This window comes from Neolamprologus multifasciatus, chromosome 10, assembly GCF_963576455.1.
Source record: "Neolamprologus multifasciatus chromosome 10, fNeoMul1.2, whole genome shotgun sequence".
NCBI lineage: Eukaryota > Metazoa > Chordata > Actinopteri > Cichliformes > Cichlidae > Neolamprologus > Neolamprologus multifasciatus.
Window position 1 is genome coordinate 14779204 of NC_140448.1, and position 21683 is coordinate 14800886.

At 41.3% G+C, this 21683-nt stretch overlaps 1 protein-coding gene and 1 long non-coding RNA gene across 2 annotated transcripts; one reads left to right on the plus strand and one right to left on the minus strand.

Moving 5' to 3' along the window:
* Nucleotides 1–121: 121 nt before the first annotated feature.
* On the minus strand, nt 122–21633 carry vsig10l2 (V-set and immunoglobulin domain containing 10 like 2). The gene is made up of 13 exons (XM_085174378.1): nt 21384–21633; nt 20775–21050; nt 19514–19792; nt 19158–19415; nt 7554–7829; nt 6922–7197; nt 5586–5864; nt 5230–5487; nt 4861–5151; nt 4315–4650; nt 1766–1888; nt 1658–1682; nt 122–1559 (listed from the first exon to the last, which is right to left on the minus strand). The coding sequence occupies exons 1-13, from the start codon at nt 21631–21633 to the stop codon at nt 1436–1438; spliced, it is 3051 nt and encodes a 1016-aa protein (XP_085030504.1). The 3' UTR covers nt 122–1435.
* On the plus strand, nt 7701–21470 carry LOC146509847 (uncharacterized). The gene is made up of 3 exons (XR_014876414.1): nt 7701–7809; nt 10228–21075; nt 21355–21470. It is a non-coding gene; the product is annotated as an uncharacterized LOC146509847 (long non-coding RNA).
* Nucleotides 21634–21683: the final 50 nt, after the last annotated feature.

Genomic DNA, 21683 nt, shown 5'->3' on the forward strand with positions numbered 1-21683 from the left:
ATTTGGTATGACCACCTTTATTCTTCAACGCAGCCTGAACTTTCAAGGCTAAGTAGTCTTCAGGAATGGTTCTCCAGGCTTCTTGAAGGACATTCAAACCTCTTCCTTATATGTTGGCTGCTTTTTATTCGGATATCTGTCAACATGATCCCACACTGCTTCAATAATATAAAGATACAGGTCTGGGGAAGCCAATTCGTGTTCCACTGTGTGTTTTTTCTGTTTATGTATTTTATTATACTGGCAGTGTGTTTGGGATCATTATCCTTCTGAAAAGTTGTTGCCAGTGAGATGGTTTACAGATGATGTTGCATGTTGGATCAAAACAGTAGTACTTTGCTCATCATAATTTCGTCAGTTTTGAAAAGCTCCAACACCACAGGCTGAAATGCTGCTGCAACCATGACAGAGCTTCCATGGTGTTTTACAGATGGCTGTAGACCCGCACTGTTGTACCTCTCTCCTGACCTCCCCTGTATGTATAGATGACAATTTCAGTAAAACATGACAAATTTGGATTCGTGACTCCATAAGAACTGTTACCACTGATTTTCAGTCCAGTTCTTGTGTATTTTGGCATACCTCAGTCTATTCTCCCAGTTTTCTTTCTTTAACAATGGCTTTTTGACAGCCACGCGTCAGATGACACATTTCTGATCAAGTCTGATCTTTTGGTCCCATTTCAGGTCTTTGTTGGATTTGTTCATGGACACGACTTTCACATACTGTTCATTTGCTGTAAATAGCCTTTAGGCCTGCCACTTCTTTTGTCCTCTGTGGGGGGGGTTTTTTCAGATTGAAATAAAGAAATATGAACAAATAATGTTTTCATGAAAATCTGATATTAACAGGGTGCCCAAAGACATGATTTCAAACTAACTCTTTGCTGTGTTTAATGCCACATGTGACACAACAGTGAGCTTTCTTATCAGTGTTAAAAACATTAATGTGAAAATGCTCAGGTACAAGGACTGGACTGAAAATGAGTGAAAAAGCAGCCAATGTCCAAAGAAAAACCCATCAGAAAGCCTGAAGATGTATTGCTGTCTCCTTGGAAGCAAAATATGAAGAAATGGGAGATAGCTCAAGGGTTTTGTGCTTTTCCAGCTGAATAGGTTGGATATATGACTATGAGCCTGTCGCCTTGACGGTGATGGTGACGCTGACTGGCTCATTATCATCTCCAGAGGGAGGGGCTTGGCTGGTGGTTGTTAGGGTGGCACTCATAGGTGAAGAAGTGAGGGGTGAAGATGCCCGTGGTAAAGCCATGGCTGGACCTGCAAAACATCAAAGTTCAGCAGATAAGACAGATGTGCATTACTATTTTTAGGCCTGCTGACGGTTGAAACATCTGCTTAGAGATATTTCCGTCACTTCCATGTGGGCCATCAGCAACATCCTATATGGGTCTATATGTGTGTTTATAGGTGTATGGTCACTTAGGGTAGCTCATCTTGCCTAGGCTCGATGATCCACCAATCTCCTCTATTCCTCCCTCTGACGTGCTGACCACTTCATCCTCTGGGAAGTTAATGTTTTCCCTTGACTGGCTGTGCTGCCTGGAAGCAGGAAATGTTAAAACGCCATGTCTGTAGCAATAACTGCAAACAGGAAATCATTAATTCTTGGTTTTATAGACATATATCTAGATACTCACCTGCCAAATAACAAGTCATGTAGTCCTGGTGGAAAGAAGACAACATTAACATCACAGTGATTTTAAACAGATCAGCAGGATATTGGTGCTCATGTGCGGTGGACTCACGAGGGTTGTTGTTGCGGTTGCGGATTATGTACACGAGCAGCAGAACCGTAAGAATGGCTGCAAAGAGCATTCCACCAATAGCCGCTCCAATCACAGCAGGGTACACATTGTAGCGTGGTTCAGCTGCAACACATCATAGTTACAGATTGCAAAAAAGTTCATATCTGTCAGAACACCGCAGCTACATCCAGGAGCTCAAGTGGTTCTCAACCCAGGTCAGTGTATGTCATGATTTGAAAACATCACTTTACTATTATCCTGTAATAATAAATGTTGCTTAGGTTCTTCTTTAAAAGGAGCTCTGTTGAACAGAACAACGTGGATTCATTCATTCATTCATACAAGGGTTGAAAACCACTGAACCATCCTACCATGTTACAGTTCTAGTCAGATGTTTACATCTACTCATCAGGGGCATGAATCTCATGATAAATTAAGGGTTTTAATGATTTATTTGAACTGCTCTTTTTTCAGGGTGGAAGGATTGTACAGCATACATCTTTAATGACTAAAAAAACAAGAATTGGGTGCACAATTTTCTTTTTTTCAACAGAGGATAGAAATTAGCCTGTGTTAGCCTGTTTCATCTGCATTTTCAACCATGTAGCTGCTGATTAATGATGAAAACAAAGAATTTGGAGGTAGTCCTCCTTCTTTACTATTCCACCCACTTTATGAACTTTATGTGCCAGTGCCATCGGCAGCAACACAGCCCCACAGTATGATGCTACCACCACCATGCTTGACGCCTGGCACAGTGCTCTTAGCTTTGAAAGTCTCACCTTTACTCCTCCAAACATGGCTCTTAGTCATTGTGGTCAAATAGTTCACTTTAGTGTGGACAGTGATACTGGTGTTCCAGCAGTTTCTAGTTAATGGGAGGCTTGAGCCTTGTTGGTTGCTGGGTTGTTCCTGAACATCATAACCAATTTCCTCTGATCTGAGGGTGACCGTTTGGGTTTTCTTTGCGTCCTTGGCAAAGTGGAGGCACATCAGAATAACTTGTACTTATGCACTCTTGTTTGAACCAATGATTTTAGAATCTGTTTTAGAAATGGCTCTAAGAGACTTTCCGAACTGCAAATCTCTTCACTGAATTTCTTGGACTTTCCTGTTGTTGTGAGTATTAGTCAATCCAGGGAGTGCCCTCAGATGTAATAATTCTTTATTACATCTGTAATAAAGACATATGCTGCACCATCATACAAGCCTATAAAAAGAAAAATCAAAGAAATTGCTGAAACCCAAAATTACATTCATGCCAATGATGAGTGTATGAAAATCTGACCATAACCGCACAGGTTTCTCTGCAACCTAAATAAAACAAATGGCTTATTCAGAACAGTTTCCTGCAATAATATAATACAAAGTGGCACATTTATCACACAGGATGAATTCGAGGGAAGATCAGGAGGACAGAAAAGAAGAAAGTAACAAGGAAGTGAGGGAAAGGTGTGTAAGCATGAGGTATGTGTCATTGTTTGCATGTGTTTTTGTTTGAGTCTTTCACCTGAGTGGATAACAAAACACAAACAAAAAAAACACCACAGTTAGACACATTAATCATAACACAACATTAAAGATTGTATCTCATAATTAGCAATGCTGCTTGAAAGAATTTTTTATATTCCTGTATAAAAATAACCTGGAGCATCATCTGATTTTAACACGAGTGTAAAAAAAGACAACACAGTTAAGCAAATGACACAAAAATATTATCTACCACCTAGGTAGATCCTTTTTAATAAGTCTTTGTTATCCTCCATCGAAGTGGTTGAACATCAAAGCATGTTGTGTAATAAAGCCCTCTTTCACATTCATGAGTAAATAAGCAATCATGGTGTGCTTGGCTGTTCAAAAAGAACTCTGTCCACAGCACATAAGAGTCCTGTTGGTGTAATATTTGGCCCACTGTGTGAGAACAAAATAGATGCTTGGTTTAACTGTATTTTAATTGTATTTTAATTGTAAATTGCGTGTTTGGAGAAAAGAGATCACTTCGTTCCCGCCTGTCAGAAGAAAGTTGGGTGTTGCAGCAAGATGAGGATCCTGTTCGATCACAAATTGATTTAATGCAAATTTTCTTTTAATGGGTAAAGTCAAAGTCCCAACTTTAAGCCAATTTCTTGTATGCCAGACCAATGTTTAAGCTGCAGTTACTTCTGCATAATGTTAGGTCTGTACAGAAAGCAATGTTTCACATACCTTTGTCAGTCACAGTTGGATTGGATCATCTTCCTCAGCAAAGAACTGATCATTAATATGTTTGTATCATTTGTTTAATTGGGGTCTTATCTACTTTTAGAGCTCATCATGATCATGTTTTATGTCATGTTAATGGAGAAGTTTGAAACTGAACACACCTTTCAGAACAGTAAAGTTATTATTACATCTATATATGCATCATCTATATTACATATGATAACATATTATATCTTACATGTTATATTACATCATCTTTGTGATCTTGCCTCTTTTTATTTAAGCTTAACAAGCCGAAAATGCCCATCTCTTTGCTAAAAGTCTCATATGTCTCACATTTCCTGTACCTGGTGTCTTTGCAGCAGAAGGGTGTCCCACAGTGCGGTGGTTCACCGGTATGATGCGAAACTGGTAGGTAACCGTTGGCGTCAGGCTCCCCACTGTATAAATCCTGACAGCTGGATCCTGGAGGATGTTACGGTACCAGTCTACGGGACCAACTTTCTCCTCATTCCCACTTCCTTTCCTTTGTGGTCGCTCAGACATCCATCGGTGCTCCAGGAAGAAACCTGTCCAACCTCCTGCTTCCTGGTTCTCCACCACCCACTCCAGCTCCACCTCATTACGCTGTCGACTGGTGTACATCACTCTGACCAGGGTTGCATTGGGTGGCATGGGGTTCTCTACAGAGATAACACAAACAGAAATGTCCCCATCTGTATGACTTCTTTGTGATGACCACTTGTAACTTTTTATATAGCTATATATCGACTTTCATGCTGACTGTAACTTTATGGACAATAATTGTACAAACATCAGAGGTGTTATAGTATTCTGATCTTACACTCAGCAAGAAAGTAATTTAGAATTAAACATAGATTACTAATTCTTACTCTTGATGACTAAAGTGATATTGATTTCGGTTCCTCCCACTGCGTTGGAAGTGGAGCACCTGTACTCGCCGCTGTCTTGAGTTTCATCTGTGTCTCTCACAGTCAGATTGGCCCATGCAGACGTTCTCAGAAGCATGTACTTTGAGGTATCTTGGACACCGACACCCTGATTATTAAACCAGGTGATTTCATTGACAGGAAGGTAGTTGGCTCTCAGACTGCAGGTAAGCTGAACGTCGCGCCCCTCGTACACAGACACGACTCTGCGCTGTGTCTGCAGCACTGGTGCCTCTACGTGTGACAATGTACAGACTAATTATTTAACAATTTATATCTGCTATTTGTTGTACAGTGAGAATGTGCACTGACCCAGTGTGAGTCTGCAGGTCTTGGTTTCGACCAGAAGTGGGTGTTTAGCGTGGCAGGTGTAAGGTTTCCCACTGCGAGCTGTGCCATAGTGGAGGATCAGGATGTTGAAGGTTTGTTCTCCACCTTTGCTCTGACCTTCGGGGCCCTCCCACCACACCAAGGCTTTCGGGGCCCCTCCCTCCCAGGAGCAGGACAGCATCAAGTACTGTTTGTCTTTAGTCACAGAAGCAAAACACAGTGGCTCTGCAGGGGGAATATCTGATGAAGGAGAGGAGAGATATAAACATGTTCAGATACATGATCACAAAACTGCCTCTAACTTATCTTTTACTGTTTGTTGACATTGCTGCACTCACGTGTGCGTGTGCTGCACTGTGTCGATTGTTTCAGGGCAGGATGGGAGCCCAGGCAAGTGAAAAAGCTGTTACTAGAAGTCAGGCCTCCAGAGGGCAGCATGATGGTAGTGCTGGAGGCTGAACTTGTTAGCTGGGCTATGTTGGACTGATCTTGTATCAGTTCTCCAGTCCAGTGGAGGGAAGGTGAGGGGAATCCACCAGGCCAGGAGCACAGCAGCCTCAGAGAGGTGTGATTCAGAGCCGGCTCCACAGAACAGGACGGGGAGCCATCAGGGGGGTCTGTGGGGGATATGATAGAGGTAACAAGGTAATGATGTGCCGAGTGGAGTAAACTGACGTCATCAGGGCCCAGAACCTTTTTTCTTTCTTTTTTTTTTTGATTATTGCTACATTGTTAAGGATGTTTGGTTAAAATAACTATACAAAAATTATCGAAGAAGAGATATGTTGTTATGATTTTGCAGTTTTTTTCTTTTGTTGGTGGTGGAGTTCTTCTGAAAATGTAATCTTAGCAAATAGCAAAAACATAAGACGTGTGCAAAAACAAAAAAAGGGAGAGTGAATGACGTGCTTGCCATGATTGTGACATCACAGTGAGATACCTGCCAGAGAGTCCCATCAACTTCGAAGATGGTCCAAACAGGAGAACAGGTCAGCAAGCTTTCCATTATCTGCTGTGTGTGTGTGTGTGTGTGTGTGAGTTGTTTAAGCTTTTGAAATAAGTATATCAGATGAATGTGCTGAATGGAGTCAGAAGACATTCAGAAAAAGAAACTGAAAAGGATTCTGCATTAAGTGAAATGATCAGGGAGATGTTTCTAGGTCAGAGATCCTGTGTGAAAATCAAAGATGTTTAATCTCCTAGGACCTGGCATCCACATATGTGGACATCACATTTTGGGTTGTCTAGACCAAAATACTTAATTTTGCTCTAGAAGGGCCTGATACCCACTTATGAGGACATTATACTGCCTCTGTTTTATTAAAATTAAAAATGAATATCCTCATATGTGGCTCTCTTTTTCTTAGGAACAAAAATCGGGTAAAAAAAAAAAAATTCTGGTAATTCTTTGTTTATACATTCATCGGGTCCCAATATGCCCAAATATCAAAGAGAAATTAAAAATGCATGTCATGGAAGAGTTTGGGTCTTAGGAGTTTAAGCCGTTGATAGTATTGTACTGAAAATGTCAAATCTGAACAGTTTGATCACATTTGACTCTTTTACACTCCTTGCAGTAACAAGAGAGAACAATAGACGTTAGGGTAGAGTGCAGGAATTGACAGAGGAGTAAGATGCTTAATAGCATGATCAGAGATCAGAGGTCACACTCACAGTAGACGGTCAGGCTGATGGTTTTTTTGGAGCGGGTGTTAAGGTAGGTATTCAGAGCCAAGCAGGCGTAGTCGCCAGTGTGCATGCGGAGGATCTTGGTGATGGTGAGCTGCGGCCCGCTGTAGACCTGTGAGTTGTTGTAGAACCAGACATACTGACTGGCTGGATTGGACTGGGCCTGGCACAGCAAAGAAACAGTCTCTCTCTCCAAAGCCGAGTAACCCCGCTCTGTTATACTGTACGGAGTTACGTTTATCTGAGGAATGTCCGGGCCGACTGAGGAGAAAAATCATTGCTGTGAAATTTAATGTGATGGACCTTCTGCTTCATTTAAAAAATTGTCCACAAAAGCTGACTCATAACAAAATGTTTCATCCAAGTTAGTTTAGTTTCACAAGATGACATTTTCTCTGAGAGTGACAAATGCTGATGATGCACAGTTTACCTGTAATTTACTGATTACTCACACAGAAAATGCCAAAGACAAGTTTAAATTAGACAGAAAATATCAAAGTCATACCAATTTCTGTTTCTTTAAGACTGTAACTTAAACCACTGTCTTATTCTTTTTGCTTCTTTTAAAAAAAAAGTTTTACAAAAATCTCCATATTGATCCAACTTCCTCAACTTACAGATGGTGTCCAGCCACAAGCGGTTGGAGCTTTCACTGTTAACTGCGTTGCTGGCCACACAGCGGTACCAGCCGGTGTGGTTGCGGTTGACGTCGGTCACATTCATAACACTGCTGCCGCCCTGTGCGATGATCGTGATGTTACCACTGCGGGTTTCATGTTGCCACACGTACTGGATCGGTCCAGTCCCATTTTCCAAATTGCAGCGCATCCACATTGTAGATCCTTCCACTGGAGATACTTCGCTCAGCGAGAGGTAAGGCTTAGTGACGGGGACTGCATTAGCGACGAAGAAACACAGTGTTCAGTAACTAGAAAGATCATTTTACAAACAGAACAAAGCTGCAAGTTCCCACAAGCAGCAACATTGGAGATTGAACATGAGACCAGTGTCAAAAGGGGCCCTACAAAGGCTAGGTATAATTTGTTTGCTATGGCTAATTTTTTACTTTCTCCTGCCTTTATATATGCTAATTTCGATTACAAAACAGGAGCTCACCACTGTTAGCATTTAGCATTTTTACTGCAGTCATTTGACAAAATAATGTTTCCTTTTAGGTATTTAATCTAACAGCTTTTCTAGAGTCTGTGCTCCAGTCGAAGTGAATGAATGTTTAGCAATAGTTCTTTCATGTCTACCATATTGCACTTAATGAGCTTCTCAAACATATTTCTTGGCTGGTTGGCGATGTTTCCTGGAGGTTGCTCACTCTCACTTGTGGAATCTGGTTGCAAAGAAAGTGCTACACCAAAACTCTCTGTGTGATTGCTTTGGTTGCTGTCAGAGTGCCACAGTTGCTTGTAGTTTTTTGTGTTTGTCTATCTGGTGTGGTTAGTGGTCACCTGTCTGCAAAACCTCAATACAGTTTATGGAGGCACTTGCCAAACAAGCTAGTTTGCATAAGCTGGGCCTCAACCCCCTTATCCTAAAATTCCTATTTTGTGGGCTTGAAAAAACAAGCTCGAAATAATCTGTAGTGCCTGTATTCATCTTTGTATGCAGTCTATGGTCCCTCTATGACCAACCTTAATACAAAGCTATAATCTCCTGATTATAGGGAATTGTGTTTTAGACTTTTATAATCTAAATTGTCTTTGCCAAATAAAGTAAAGAAACTTTTTTTTCATAAAGTTTTAAAATGCTCTGTTCAAAAGACCAACAAATAATCAAAAGACAAAGCAGCACATGCTGAACAGTAGAGTTTCTTAGATGATAAAGGACAAAAAAAGAGAGAAATAGCTACAGATTTTTATTTTTCTGCAGTGTTCCATCTCTTCCTCTTTCTCTCCAATGCACATGGCAACAGGGATAGTAATGACTCACTACAGTCATTTGGATACACTGTATAATAATTTAGGATAATACACCCAAGTAAACACAACAAGTCTACTGTCCTATTTTGGAATATATAAGATTGTTGGAGAAATTGGGCAACAAGACTGAATGTCAGTCTCTTGCAGCGCCACTGTTTCAGCTATAAACTGACTAAAGATTTGTAGCATTCGTGACAGCAGGAAGTCTTACCTCGGACAATGAGATGCACGTAGTAGTAGTAGACTTTGGGCTCTTTCTCTATGTCATAGAAAGCCTGGCAGGTGAATAAGCCTTGTGCAGCCAGAGGCAGCTTCTCAATGCTTATACCTGCACTGTTTGAGATGACAGTCAGCTGTCCCAGCGTCTCAGCCAGCTTCTGAATCTTCGGTCCTCGTCCCACATTATACACCACAGCTTTTATGCCTTCAGTACCAGGCTTGGTGAAGCTCCATATGTACATGTCAGGTACAGAGGGACCACACTCCAGGATCACGGCTTTGCCCACTACCCCATACACACTGGCGTCCTGGTACACCACCTCATACATCTGGGTGTCCTTGTACACAACCTCTCCATTGGGGTTGATCTGCAGGGCTGGAGTTGGGAAAGGATACAAAGATATGAGTGTAAAGGAACAGGAGACGCTGGTGTTGTTTACCTCGTCGGTGTTCGGTCACAGGATTGATTACACAGTGAGTCTCAGAGGCAGTGTAACCTTGTTACAAGTGATTCCAGGCATTTCTTTTTCTTAATTTCCACATGCAGGTTCTAAAACAGCTTTTGCTAACATAGCCTTTCTGCTTGTTATCTACAGTGCCCTGTGACCTGTCATTTAAATCTGTAAGAACCAAATAACTTTAGATGCATCAGTGTATTTGCTGCTCACCCCAAATTTGATTACAGAAATGCCAAATATATGTTCTTGGCGAATTTTGAAATGTTATATTGAATACTTTGCATTATTTATACAGTCTACATACTGATATGTGCTTTCAGAAAATGTAAATGTATGACATGCAAGTATTCAAATCCTACATTTTTGCAACAACATTCCAGATCTTGAAGAATTCACTTCTCTTAATTTGCTTTTATAAAGGATGTTTAAAAAGTAGGGGTTTAAATGAATCCACAGACACTGGAAAACTCTTACCGTTTGACCCCAAAGTGACCAGACTGGTAGTTAGATATAGAATGGCCAGTCCTAGCAGTGGAGCCACCATGGTATCATGATGATCCCGAGTCCAACAACCTCTTTACTCCAAAAAAATGTGGAAAAGATCAAAAGGTGAAGCCTAACTGATCATTACAGCCCTCCTTCAGATGCCTGATGTTCCGTCTTTCGTACTCTCTGATCTGTAGGTCTTCTTGGAGATTCCAGTGCATTCGACTGAGAGTAGGAAGGGACGGAGGGTCAGTAAACTGATTTAGGCTCAATTATTAATGTGTTTTCCTTTCTCTCTATCCCTCTATCCTTCTTTCTTTCTTCTGCTGGGTTAGAATAACACACTGACACCGAGACCATCTATTATACAAGAAAGCCACGTAAGTGGATGGGCTGGCCTTTCACACACACACACACACCTGCACATTAACTAATGCAGTCACAGTTGCAGCTGAATCTGTCATTTGCGGACTTAATACCACAATCCTCTACACTGGAATTTCATACAAATTTCAGATCTCTGGAATGTCATAAACATATATAAAATTTCTCTCTCTATATATGTAAATGTATAAATATATACAAGACAAAAATATATAGGTGGAGAGCTCTGCAAAAACATTTATGCAGTCAGAGTACGATTAAACTGCATTTGTAATGTGCAGTCATCTTGGGTGACTTATGAGATTAAAGGCTTCAGATTTCAAAGGTTTTATGAGAATCCAAGGAGCAGAGTAAACTCTACCAGTGGGATTAAAATTATTCAGTAAAAGTATTCAGTATTTCACCGTCATGCTGCCTCACAGCATGCTCTCATTACATGCTAACATTTAAAAATGTAATCTCCACTTTACAGTGGACTGCAAGAATGCACAGTCTGTCCATCGAACACTTTTATTCAGTAATTTTAACAATTTTCAGCATGTGTTTATGTTTATACAAGAGCAGAATAGACTGCTTGGTGGAGCCATGAGTATGTAATGTGAGACGTTTGTCATGAATGAATGCAGGGCGCAGATCAGTTTCCCTCACTTGGCAGACAAACAGAATGCTGGAATACATCAGATTACTCCCTTATTTAGGGAAAACTAATCAAATGTTAAAATGCAGCTTTATCCCAGCGTGAGATTTATTGAGGGAAATTAAGGCGTCTATAGTCCCGTGCAATTAATTCCTCAAATATCATTATTATTTGTTATTATTATAGATAGTTTTGGTGAGAACTGATGAGATTGAATTTTAGCTCTCAATACTGACTGACTGGTTCTCAGGCACAGAAATGTGCCGTTCAGAATCATAATTTCTCAAATCAGATGCAGCCTTTCACTACAACAATTTGGCTAAGAGCTCTTTTCTATTTGTTGGCTTGTTTTGTTTTTGTATTATATTTAGCATATAGACAAGAAAAGTTGGGACAGTGTCATGTTTACCACTGTGTAGCATCCCCTCTTCTTCTGACAACAGTCTGTAAACACCTGGGAGCTGAGGAGAGCAGCTGCTGGAGTTTTGTGGATATAGCTGCTTGATGATACTTCAAATGTTTTCACATCTAGACGTTTCTACTTACAAAGACATGTTGCTGCAGTAGATGCAGTATGCGGTTTGTCATTGTTTTATTGAAATATTCGGGCCTTCCCTGAAAAAGATGTCACCTGGATGGAACATATGTTGCTCTAAAACCTGTATACACCTCTCAGAATTGATGGTACTTTTTCAGCAGCCAAGTTTGTAGACACCATGCCATCAGAGACGCAGGCTTTTCAGCTGAGTCAGTGGTCAGTGACTTTATTGTCCCCAGTGGGAAATTGATTTGCAGCATGTCCACACATCAAACAACAAATAATTTTTTTTAAAGAAGAAAAGAAAAGAAGATAAGCACTGAAAAAAGATGGTTCCTTTTCTCTTTGGTCCAAGGAAAAGGTGCCCATGTTTTCCCAAAAAGAATTTCAATTTTGATCCACATACATGTTCATAAACAAATTATACAGTGTCTAATTGGTTGTAATCTTTCTGTTACCTATACATTTATGGTGGCTTCCAATCGGTTTGCTTTGTCTTTTTTTAGCACTCTAAACACAGAATTCAGCATTTTGAAAGATGTTACATGATTTATGTATAGAGCCATTCAAGATGTTCTTGCCACCATGTTGTCGAGTCATTCCCAGTAATGAACACCTTTTGATACAGCTATAAAAGATATTGTGTGTAAAGCTTCAGTCTTGACCAAATATGACCAAATTTATGTAGAATGATACGAAACGGGTAGTAAGTCTCAATAAAAAAAAATGCTGTTTTTTTTATGTATGTGGACTACAAACACTTAATCTTCTTTGATCGTCTCCAGTAACATCACCTGATATCTACAATGTTCTCTTTGCTACTGTAGTGTGCAGTGTGACTATGCCGAGATCTGTAAGGCATCAGAATAAAGGCTTAAAAAAGAGGTTTTAAAAAGATTTTTTTTAGATCAATCATTTTACTTTAGGGGAAATCACTGAAATCATCTAAAATTGGCCTAAATTTCAAACTACTGTCAGTGAGTCCAGCACTGGCCATCCTATCCAAATCACCCTAACATCATTTGATGCAGAAAACATCTACAAGAACTCCAAAGGTGAATCACAGAATTTTTTCAGGTAATTAGAAGCTATTGGTGTAAAAATGCACATATCCACTGATCTGAATGAGAGATGTGCCTTATAAAGTGACATTTTCTAGTGTCTGAAACTAGGATTTCTTTCACAAATACACATTCACACTTGAATAGACACACTGGGGGCAACTCAAGGATGCTTCAACATGCAGACTGGAGGAGTTGTTTCTAATTGGTCGATGAAGCACACTATGTCCTGAGTGGTGACGCTGAATTGGATAAGCAGAAGATGGATGGATGGATGGACTCACCCTGTGGTTCAATTCTGAATATATGAATTTAAAATTATATATTTATTTGCCCCAACTACAGTATTGTTGCTGTCAGTCACATTTCACACCTTGTTTCATCACTGTGGATTGATTGATTTCACTGTAGGAGCCATAATTAAATGTATTGAATTTTTTGATGATCACCATAACAACCAAAACAAATGAAAACCCAGTGATGTGTAATGGGAGTCACGTGGGTGCTAGCGGTGACATTAAGAGGGCGTTGTCAGTCTGTCATTCACTGGTTTTGATTTTGACAGAGAGGAGGGCTGGGTAGCCATAGTTTTTGTTGACCGCTGCACAACATGTTTCGTCTTGTTATATTAGAGCCTGTGACGTTGTAAGAGTCCAAATCGCGAGATGACATTACTCTGTAAACACTTTAATAAACAAGAAAACAATTCCACCTTTCGCATTATTGCGTAAACTTGACAGCGCGTCAGGCAAATAGGCGGGCTCCATCCCCGGCCTCTAGCGACTGTGGAAGTCGCTACATTCACCTTATTAGAAAAAAAGGATCTGGCACTTTGATACAAACTCCATCCATCCATCCATCCATCCATCCATCCATCTTCATCCGCTTCCTCCGAGGCCGGGTCGCGGGGGCAGCAGCCTAAGCAGAGAGGCCCAGACCTCCCTCTCCCCAGCCACCTCCTCCAGCTTATCCGGGGGAACACCAAGGCGTTCCCAGGCCAGCCAAGAGATATAATCCCTCCAGCGTGTCCTGGGTCTGCCCCGGGGCCTCCTCCCGGTGGGACATGCCCGGAACACCTCACCCAGGAGGCGTCCAGGGGGCATCCTTGTCAGATGCCCGAACCACCTCAGCTGGCTCCTTTCGATGTGGAGCAGCAGCGGCTCTACTCTGAGCCCCTCCCGGATGGCCGAACTTCTCACCCTATCTCTAAGGGAGAGGCCAGCCACCCTTCGGAGGAAGCTCATTTCTGCCGCTTGTATCCGCGATCTTGTTCTTTTGGTCACTACCCACAGCTCGTGGCCATAGGTGAGGGTAGGGACGTAGATCGACCGGATACTCATCTACACTAAATAGTTCATCCTTATATAAGTATACAGGATATTTCCAGTGTAATACTTTAAGGTAAAAAAAAACAAACAAACATACAACTCATCTAACTCTTTCTGTCACACTCTCGCACACACAGAAGGTTAACAAAGATTTCACTTCATTTTTAGATGAAAGGTAGGCCCAGTTATAAATTCAAGCCTCTGACTGTGAATGAAGAAGCTGCAGGGGCTTCTCAAAACATGTGGCTAAGATGGCTATTTTATAAATAAAAAAACTACAGTAGGCTGGTCAGAGTTTTCTGTATAACATTTAATTTACTGTGTCGAACATGCATGACTGTGAGCTTTGCAGTGAAAAGTCGATGTGGGGAACTCGTAAATTTTTACGGTATTTTAAAAGAGCTCAAAAGCAAACTGTCAACAAAAATAGTTACATGTGAATTACAGCTGAAAGAGGGGCGTGTGACTATGAGCCCGTCGCCTTGACGGTGATGGTGGCGCTGACTGGCTTGTTATCGTCTCCAGAGCGAGGGGCTTGGCTAGTGGTGATGGGGATGGGGGTGGCACTCATGGGTGAGGAGGTGAGGGTTGAAGCTGCTTGGGGTAAAGCCGTTGCTGGACCTGGAAAAAGACAAACATCAAAGACTTTAGTTTTTTTCAACAAAGCTCATAATGAGGGAAAAATGAGCAAATATCTGTTAGAAAATGAAGTTTAGTCCAATTCATCATTTGCATCCATTCAGATGGATAGATGAGTACTAAGAGTGCTGGCATTGATTATTGCTAAAACATAAAGTCATAAAACAATCACATAACAACAACAACAACAAAATCCATAAAATAGAACCTATTGGATTTTTTTTTTTATTAATTAAAAATAGAAAATAATTTAATCTGGACTCGAGACTATGAATCTATAAATGTGTCTATTCAACTTTCCTGGACTGGATGATCCACCAGTTGCTCCCTCTGACCCACCAAACACTTCATCCTCTGGGAAGTTGATGTTTTCCTGCGACTGGCTGTGCTGCCTGCAGTCATCAAGAATGAAAAGGCATTACTAATAGATAATTAGTTACCATCAGCGCTGCGAACTGGAAATGTTTCATTACCAGTCACCAGCCACTTCATTAGGTACACCTGTTCACCTTATTGTTGAAGGGGTCATTACCTGTGCATAAACAGGTTTTTGCCATACCTGCCAAAGCCCTGCTGCATTTGTGGCTATAAGTGTGAGTTAGAGCTGACCCGCTTAAAGCTTATGTTTTCATTTTAGTAGAAGCAGCTGAGAAACAGTAGGATACAATGTCAAGCTAATGATTAAAGGCAAAGAGTAGATGTCCAAAAGGGGAAAATATATGAGTGTTGCCTCTGTGTCTAAAGGCCTTTACAAACCTAACTAGTAAAATTCATGCTAATGTTTCCTGCGTTAGTCCAAATAGTTTTTGGACTCGCCTGTCTTACTAAAGTTGTTCACAGCCGTTAATTTCACATGATGAATATTCTGCATTTGTCTTTTTGGAACAAGCTCGATTTTTCTAATTTTTCAGTAAAGAATAAACAGATCTTGCCAGTCAGATTAATGCTTTTGGCAACAAGTCCGCTTTTAAGCTCAAAACTGACTGCTTTGGGTCAATCGCCTCTAAAATGATTTCTCTGCCTCCTCAGATCTGGTCCCATCTCTGCTAACTCGAACTCAAACTGCCCCACTGACATCCTGAAATATGTACAAAACTGTCCATGTTGCAGTTTCAACTGCTGCATCAAACCATGAAATTTTCCTTGCTGCTCCCTTCTCTTGAGAACTGCATGAACCCTGAGTATCAGTTCCCCTTTCCTGCTTAGAAACTTCAGAAGCAGCTCATCGTCTCTTGATGTCGACCTCTTTTTTTTCAAAGGGCCTCTTTTTGTTAGACTTATACTGTGTATATATACATTACAAAAACAAGTTCACATGTAAAAAATACTGAATGTGCAGGGATCTGAGGTGAGTCTTTTTTAAAAAAATAAAAAAATAAATTATTAGTCCGTACTATGCAAGTAACTGGGAATAAATGCTAGAATGAACAATCTCAAGTTCAGATGGTCCATTACCAAGTTTACTTATTTAAAAATAAGTAATACTGTGAATACTATGAAACCTTTACTAAATAGCCTCATGGGACCACCCACCAGTGGGCCCACCATTTGCAGGTATTGACATCAATTGTCTTGTTGAACTTTATATTGCAATATAAACCCTCAATAGTTGGGAGCAAGAACTTTCTTTTACCAGGAAGAAACCTCTGACAGAAGCAGGCTTAGGGAAGAGCAGCCATCTGTCTTGAGTGGTTGTAGGGGTGGAGGGGAAAGAGAAAAGAGAAAGCAAACATTCCTGCTATCCAAGAGCGGCACATAAACACAGGCTGTAGCAACATAACTAAGAGCTGCTTGAGGGTTGCTTTATTTACTGCAATCTTAATCAAAAGTGAGGTAGAGCAGGAGTTCGCCTGCTGATTCTAGAAATTCTCAGAATCAGAAATAAGCCTTGAAACGGAGCTTGAAGCCCTCTATTGGGATGATATAGTACAAAAAGGTATTTAGAATATAATAGAACCTGATTATTCAGGCTCGTTCTTTCCAGTCCTTGTTATTACTCTTGCTGCAGTGTTTTGAATCAGCTGACAGATAAAAGTATAAGCAGAAAAGACTCACTAATATTTACAAATGCAGGATGAAGAGCTCCATTCAGGCATCTCTTGACGGTGGCGTTTTGTACAATTTGGAAGAAAATGATGGCACAGGACTAGAAAAAACTGAAGAAATTATATATCTGCTGAGTACAGAATGCCTTGTTTTTCCCCTGGAGGACTTGACATGATGGGGCAGGTGACCTCTATAAGCTGTAGAAACACCCCCAACTTGAGTCAATTTCTTTTGGATGTTTCTTACTGTTAGGAAGTTTTTTTCTTGCCCTTGTAGCCAAGTGATTGCTCATAGGGGTCATTTGATTTTGGGGTTTTCTCTCTATTATTGTAAGTTCTTTACTTTACAATATAAAGCTACTCGAGGCAACTGTTGTTGTTATTTGGTGCTGTATAAATAAAATAGAATTGGACTGAATTGAACTAAAAAGCACTGGATGATGTTTTCAAGACCTTACTTAACTTGTTACCCCTTGAACATCTCTCGAGTACCTTTAATAACAAGTTTTGACACCTCAGTAATGATCAATAAAGACATGGTTTGATGATCATTAGAATACATTCTGTGTTTTCCCGAGGTTATCCCTTGTAAGCTGTACAAGCAGAGGTTACCTACAATAACTTCTGATTAACATGTAGCCGTTTTGTTCTGGAAACAAGACTGAAACATAACAGAAACTGTTCAGGTCAGAAAATATCACAGAGAATTCAGACAGATTGGAAAGCAAAAGATGGTCCAACTCAATACTACCAGTGTGTACCTAATAAAGTGCCGGGTGAAGGTTGCAACAGATACACATATACTTACAAGCCAAACAGCAAGTCATGGAGTCCTGGGGGAAGATACAGAGTATTAAAGCTGCATAATGTTGCTTTATGCATAGGTCAGCAGGATGCTGGTGGTGGTCGTGTGTGGAGGACTCACGAGGATTGATGCTGCAGTTACGGAGGATGAACATGAGCAGCAGAACAGTGACAATGGCTGCAATCATCCCACCGATAGCTGCTCCAATCACAGCGGGGTACAAATTGTTGCGTGGTTCCACTAAAACACATCAGAGTTAAACATTGCAAAGGAGCTGAGCTCTGTGAAAACACATCTGCAAAGTGATAAGCGTTCACCGTACCGTTATCCCATAATAGGAATGACTACTAGGTTCCCCATTAATGTAAACTCTGTTGAACTAGAGTATTGTGGGTTAATTTTTCAGATAAATATTAATACATTTTTGTTGAAGCCCCCCACCCACTTTGCCCAGTTTTTTGCCAGAGGTCTCATATGTCTCGCATTTCCTGTACCTGGTTTCTTTGGAGTAGAAGGGTGCCCCATAGTGCGGTGGTTCACCGGTATGATGCGAAACTGGTAGGTAACCGTTGGGGTCAGGCTCCCCACTGTATAAATCCTGACAGCTGGATCCTGGAGGATGTTACGGTACCAGACTATGGGACTAACTTTCTCCTCCACCCGCTCACTTGAAGAGTCATTCCCGCTTCCTTTCCTTCGTGGACGCTCAGACAACCATTGGTGCTCCAAGAAGAAACCTGTCCAACTTCCTGCTTCCTCTTTCTCCACCACCCACTCCAGCTCCACCTCATTACGCTGTCGGCTGGTGTACATCACTCTGACCAGGGTTGCATTGGGTGGCATGGGGTACTCTTATACACACATAAAGCAAACATAAATAAATATGACTTCGATATGACATCAATCCAGTTTGTATATCTAATCAATTAATGTGTGGATTTCCATTAAATAATGTGTAGTCAATTCCCAGACTACTAATTACTTTTAAGTAATACTTCTATTACTAATATATTAAACTGGAGATATTAACCCCTTGGCTGAATTTAGACAGTGAAAGCATTGTCTGAACTGCACAAAAGTAAAAAGTGAAAGAATTGAGTTTTCCATGTAATTCTTTGGTGTATTGAAATCTGATTTAAGGTGTTTTTAACTGGAAAAAATCAGGAGAAGAAGTCCACACATTTCCCTCTCGCTTCACATCTTTATTCTAAGCTGACTGAGATTCATATGCTGTACAGACTCAAGGAATGTAATATAGTTCTCAACAGGGAAATTATTCAACAAGCCCAAAAAAGATCAGAAAAATAAAACAGGTCCTTACTCTTGATGACTAAAGTGATATTGATTTCGGTTCCTCCCACTGCGTTGGAAGTGGAGCACCTGTACTCGCCGCTGTCTTGAGTTTCATCTGTGTCTCTCACAGTCAGATTGGCCCATGCAGACGTTCTCAGAAGCATGTACTTTGAGGTGTCTTGCACACCAACACCCTGATTATTAAACCAGGTGATTTCATTGACAGGAAGGTAGTTGGCTCTCAGACTGCAGGTAAGCTGAACGTCGCTCCCCTCGTACACAGACACGACTCTGCGCTGTGTCTGCAGCACTGGTGCCTCTACGTGTGACAATGTACAGACTAATTATTTAACAATTTATATCTGCTATTTGTTGTACAGTGAGAATGTGCACTGACCCAGTGTGAGTCTGCAGGTCTTGGTTTCGACCAGAAGTGGGTGTTTAGCGTGGCAGGTGTAAGGTTTCCCACTGCGAGCTGTGCCATAGTGGAGGATCAGGATGTTGAAGGTTTGTTCCCCACCTTTGCTCTGACCTTCAGGGCCCTCCCACCACACCAAGGCTTTCGGGGCCCCTCCCTCCCAGGAGCAGGACAGCATCAAGTACTGTTTGTCATTAGTCACATAAGCAAAACACAGTGGCTCTGCAGGGGGAATATCTGATGAAGGAGAGGAGAGATATAAACATGTTCAGATACATGATCACAAAACTGCCACTAACTTATCTTTTACTGTTTGTTGACATTGCTGCACTCACGTGTGCGTGTGCTGCACTGTGTCGATTGTTTCAGGGCAGGATGGGAGCCCAGGCAAGTGAAAAAGCTGTTACTAGAAGTCAGGCCTCCAGAGGGCAGCATGATGGTAGTGCTGGAGGCTGAACTTGTTTGCTGGGCTGTGTTGGACTGATCTTGTATCAGGTCTCCAGTCCAGTGGAGGGAAGGTGAGGGGAATCCACCAGGCCAGGAGCACAGCAGCCTCAGAGAGGTGTGATTCAGAGCCGGCTCCACAGAACAGGACGGGGAGCCATCAGGGGGGTCTGTGGGGGATATGATAGAGGTAACAAGGTAATGATGTGTAAAGTATGGTCAAATCAAGGCCCAGGAAAGATGTCGTGTATTTATAATGTTGGGCATGAGTAAGTTATAAAATTATTTGATTATATACACATATTTTGGGAAGCTGAGTTCAGGTTCATGAGCAACACCCAGGCCTGATTACTGACAGAACCAGAAGCTGCTTTACTGGAATCTGTCTGACAAAGTGAAGTAGGCTAAAATAAATCTCAGAAAGCAACACATCAAAGTTCTAAAGAAACTCAAGAACAGATGAGAAACAAAGTCACTGACATCTATCTGTCTGGAAAGGGTTACAAAGCTACTTCGAAATCTTTCGGATTCCAGCGAGTTATCCACAAATAACAAATCAAAACTTGGAACAGTTATGAAACTTACCAGATGTAGCAGGCCTACCAAAATTACTCCAGTAGTGCATCAACAACTCATCCAGAAAGTCACAAAAGAACCCAGAAAAACATCTAAAGAAATCAAGGCTTCACTTTCCTCAGTCAAGGTCAGATTTCATGATTTAACAACAGCAAAGAGACTAGGCAAAAATGGCATCCAATGAAGAGCTCCAAGGAGAAAACCACTCCTGACCAAAAAGGATAACAAAGGCTTGTCTCATATTTGACCAACACAAAACACGTTAAAATGGGTTAGGAGTCGCCTTGGAGTGGGCTATAGCAATGAAGTGGCCATTATATTTCTCTACCATATTTGTCCAATAAACATGGAGCATGGTCTATCTTTGTAGAAACTGAGGTGTGGCACTTCTGCTTCTTGTTATTTCTTATTGACATCTTTAATTAGTATCTGAGTCAGACGTCATCCCCAGACTGTTCATCCCCACAGCCAAGAATGAATTAAAACAAAGGAACCTATGAGGATTTCTGCATTACAGGAGAGGTTTAATTGAAAGTGAAATGATCATAATGGTTAGAGGTCAGAGGTCACACTCACAGTAGACTGTCATGCTGATGGTTTTTTTGGTGCGCGTGTTGAGGTAGGTGTTCTGTGCCAAACAGGTGTAGTCGCCAGCATCCACACGGAGGATCTTGGTGATGGTGAACTTCTGCCCGGTGTAGACCTGCGAGTTGTTGTAGAACCAGACGTACTGACTGGCTGGATTGGACTGGGCCTGACACAGCAAAGAAACAGCCTCCGTCTCCAGAGCTGTGTAGGCCTGCTTTACTGTACGAGGTGGAGTCACATCTATTTGAGGAACATCTGGGCCAACTGATGAGAAAACGTAGCAGTGCATGTAAGATATACAAGAAACAAACAACTTATGCTGAAAGCAGAGCAAGAAAATGTTGTTAAGAGCTAAAATTCAAACCAGGGTACAATGAAAAGTTTTATCATGTGATCCATGTAGGATCACACACAAAATTACTGCATCCTGTTGCCATTAGGTCACCAACTGTGGCGGTCATTTGTTGTAAAGCAGCTATAATGCCAAAAATTATTCACTCAGTCTGATCAGAAAAGATAAGCCATTGACCAAAATATCATGATTTTGGTTGTTTTTTCTTTTGTCCAGTGATTCCCTACCTCAGCTTCAATACTTACAGATGGTGTCCAGCCATACGCGATCTGATGTCTGGCTGTTGATATTGTTGCTGGCAACACAGAGGTACCAGCCGGTGTGGTTGCGGTTGACGTTGGTGACGTTGATAATGCTGTTGTTGCCCTGTGCAAATGTTGTGACGTCTTCACTGCCGGTTTCACGTTGCCACACATACCAGATCGGTTCAGTCCCATTTTCCACATTGCAGCGCATCCACATTGAAGATCCTTCCACTGGAGAAGTATCACTCATCAGGACGTAAGGCTTATTGACGGGGACTACAATGAAGATGAATAACACAC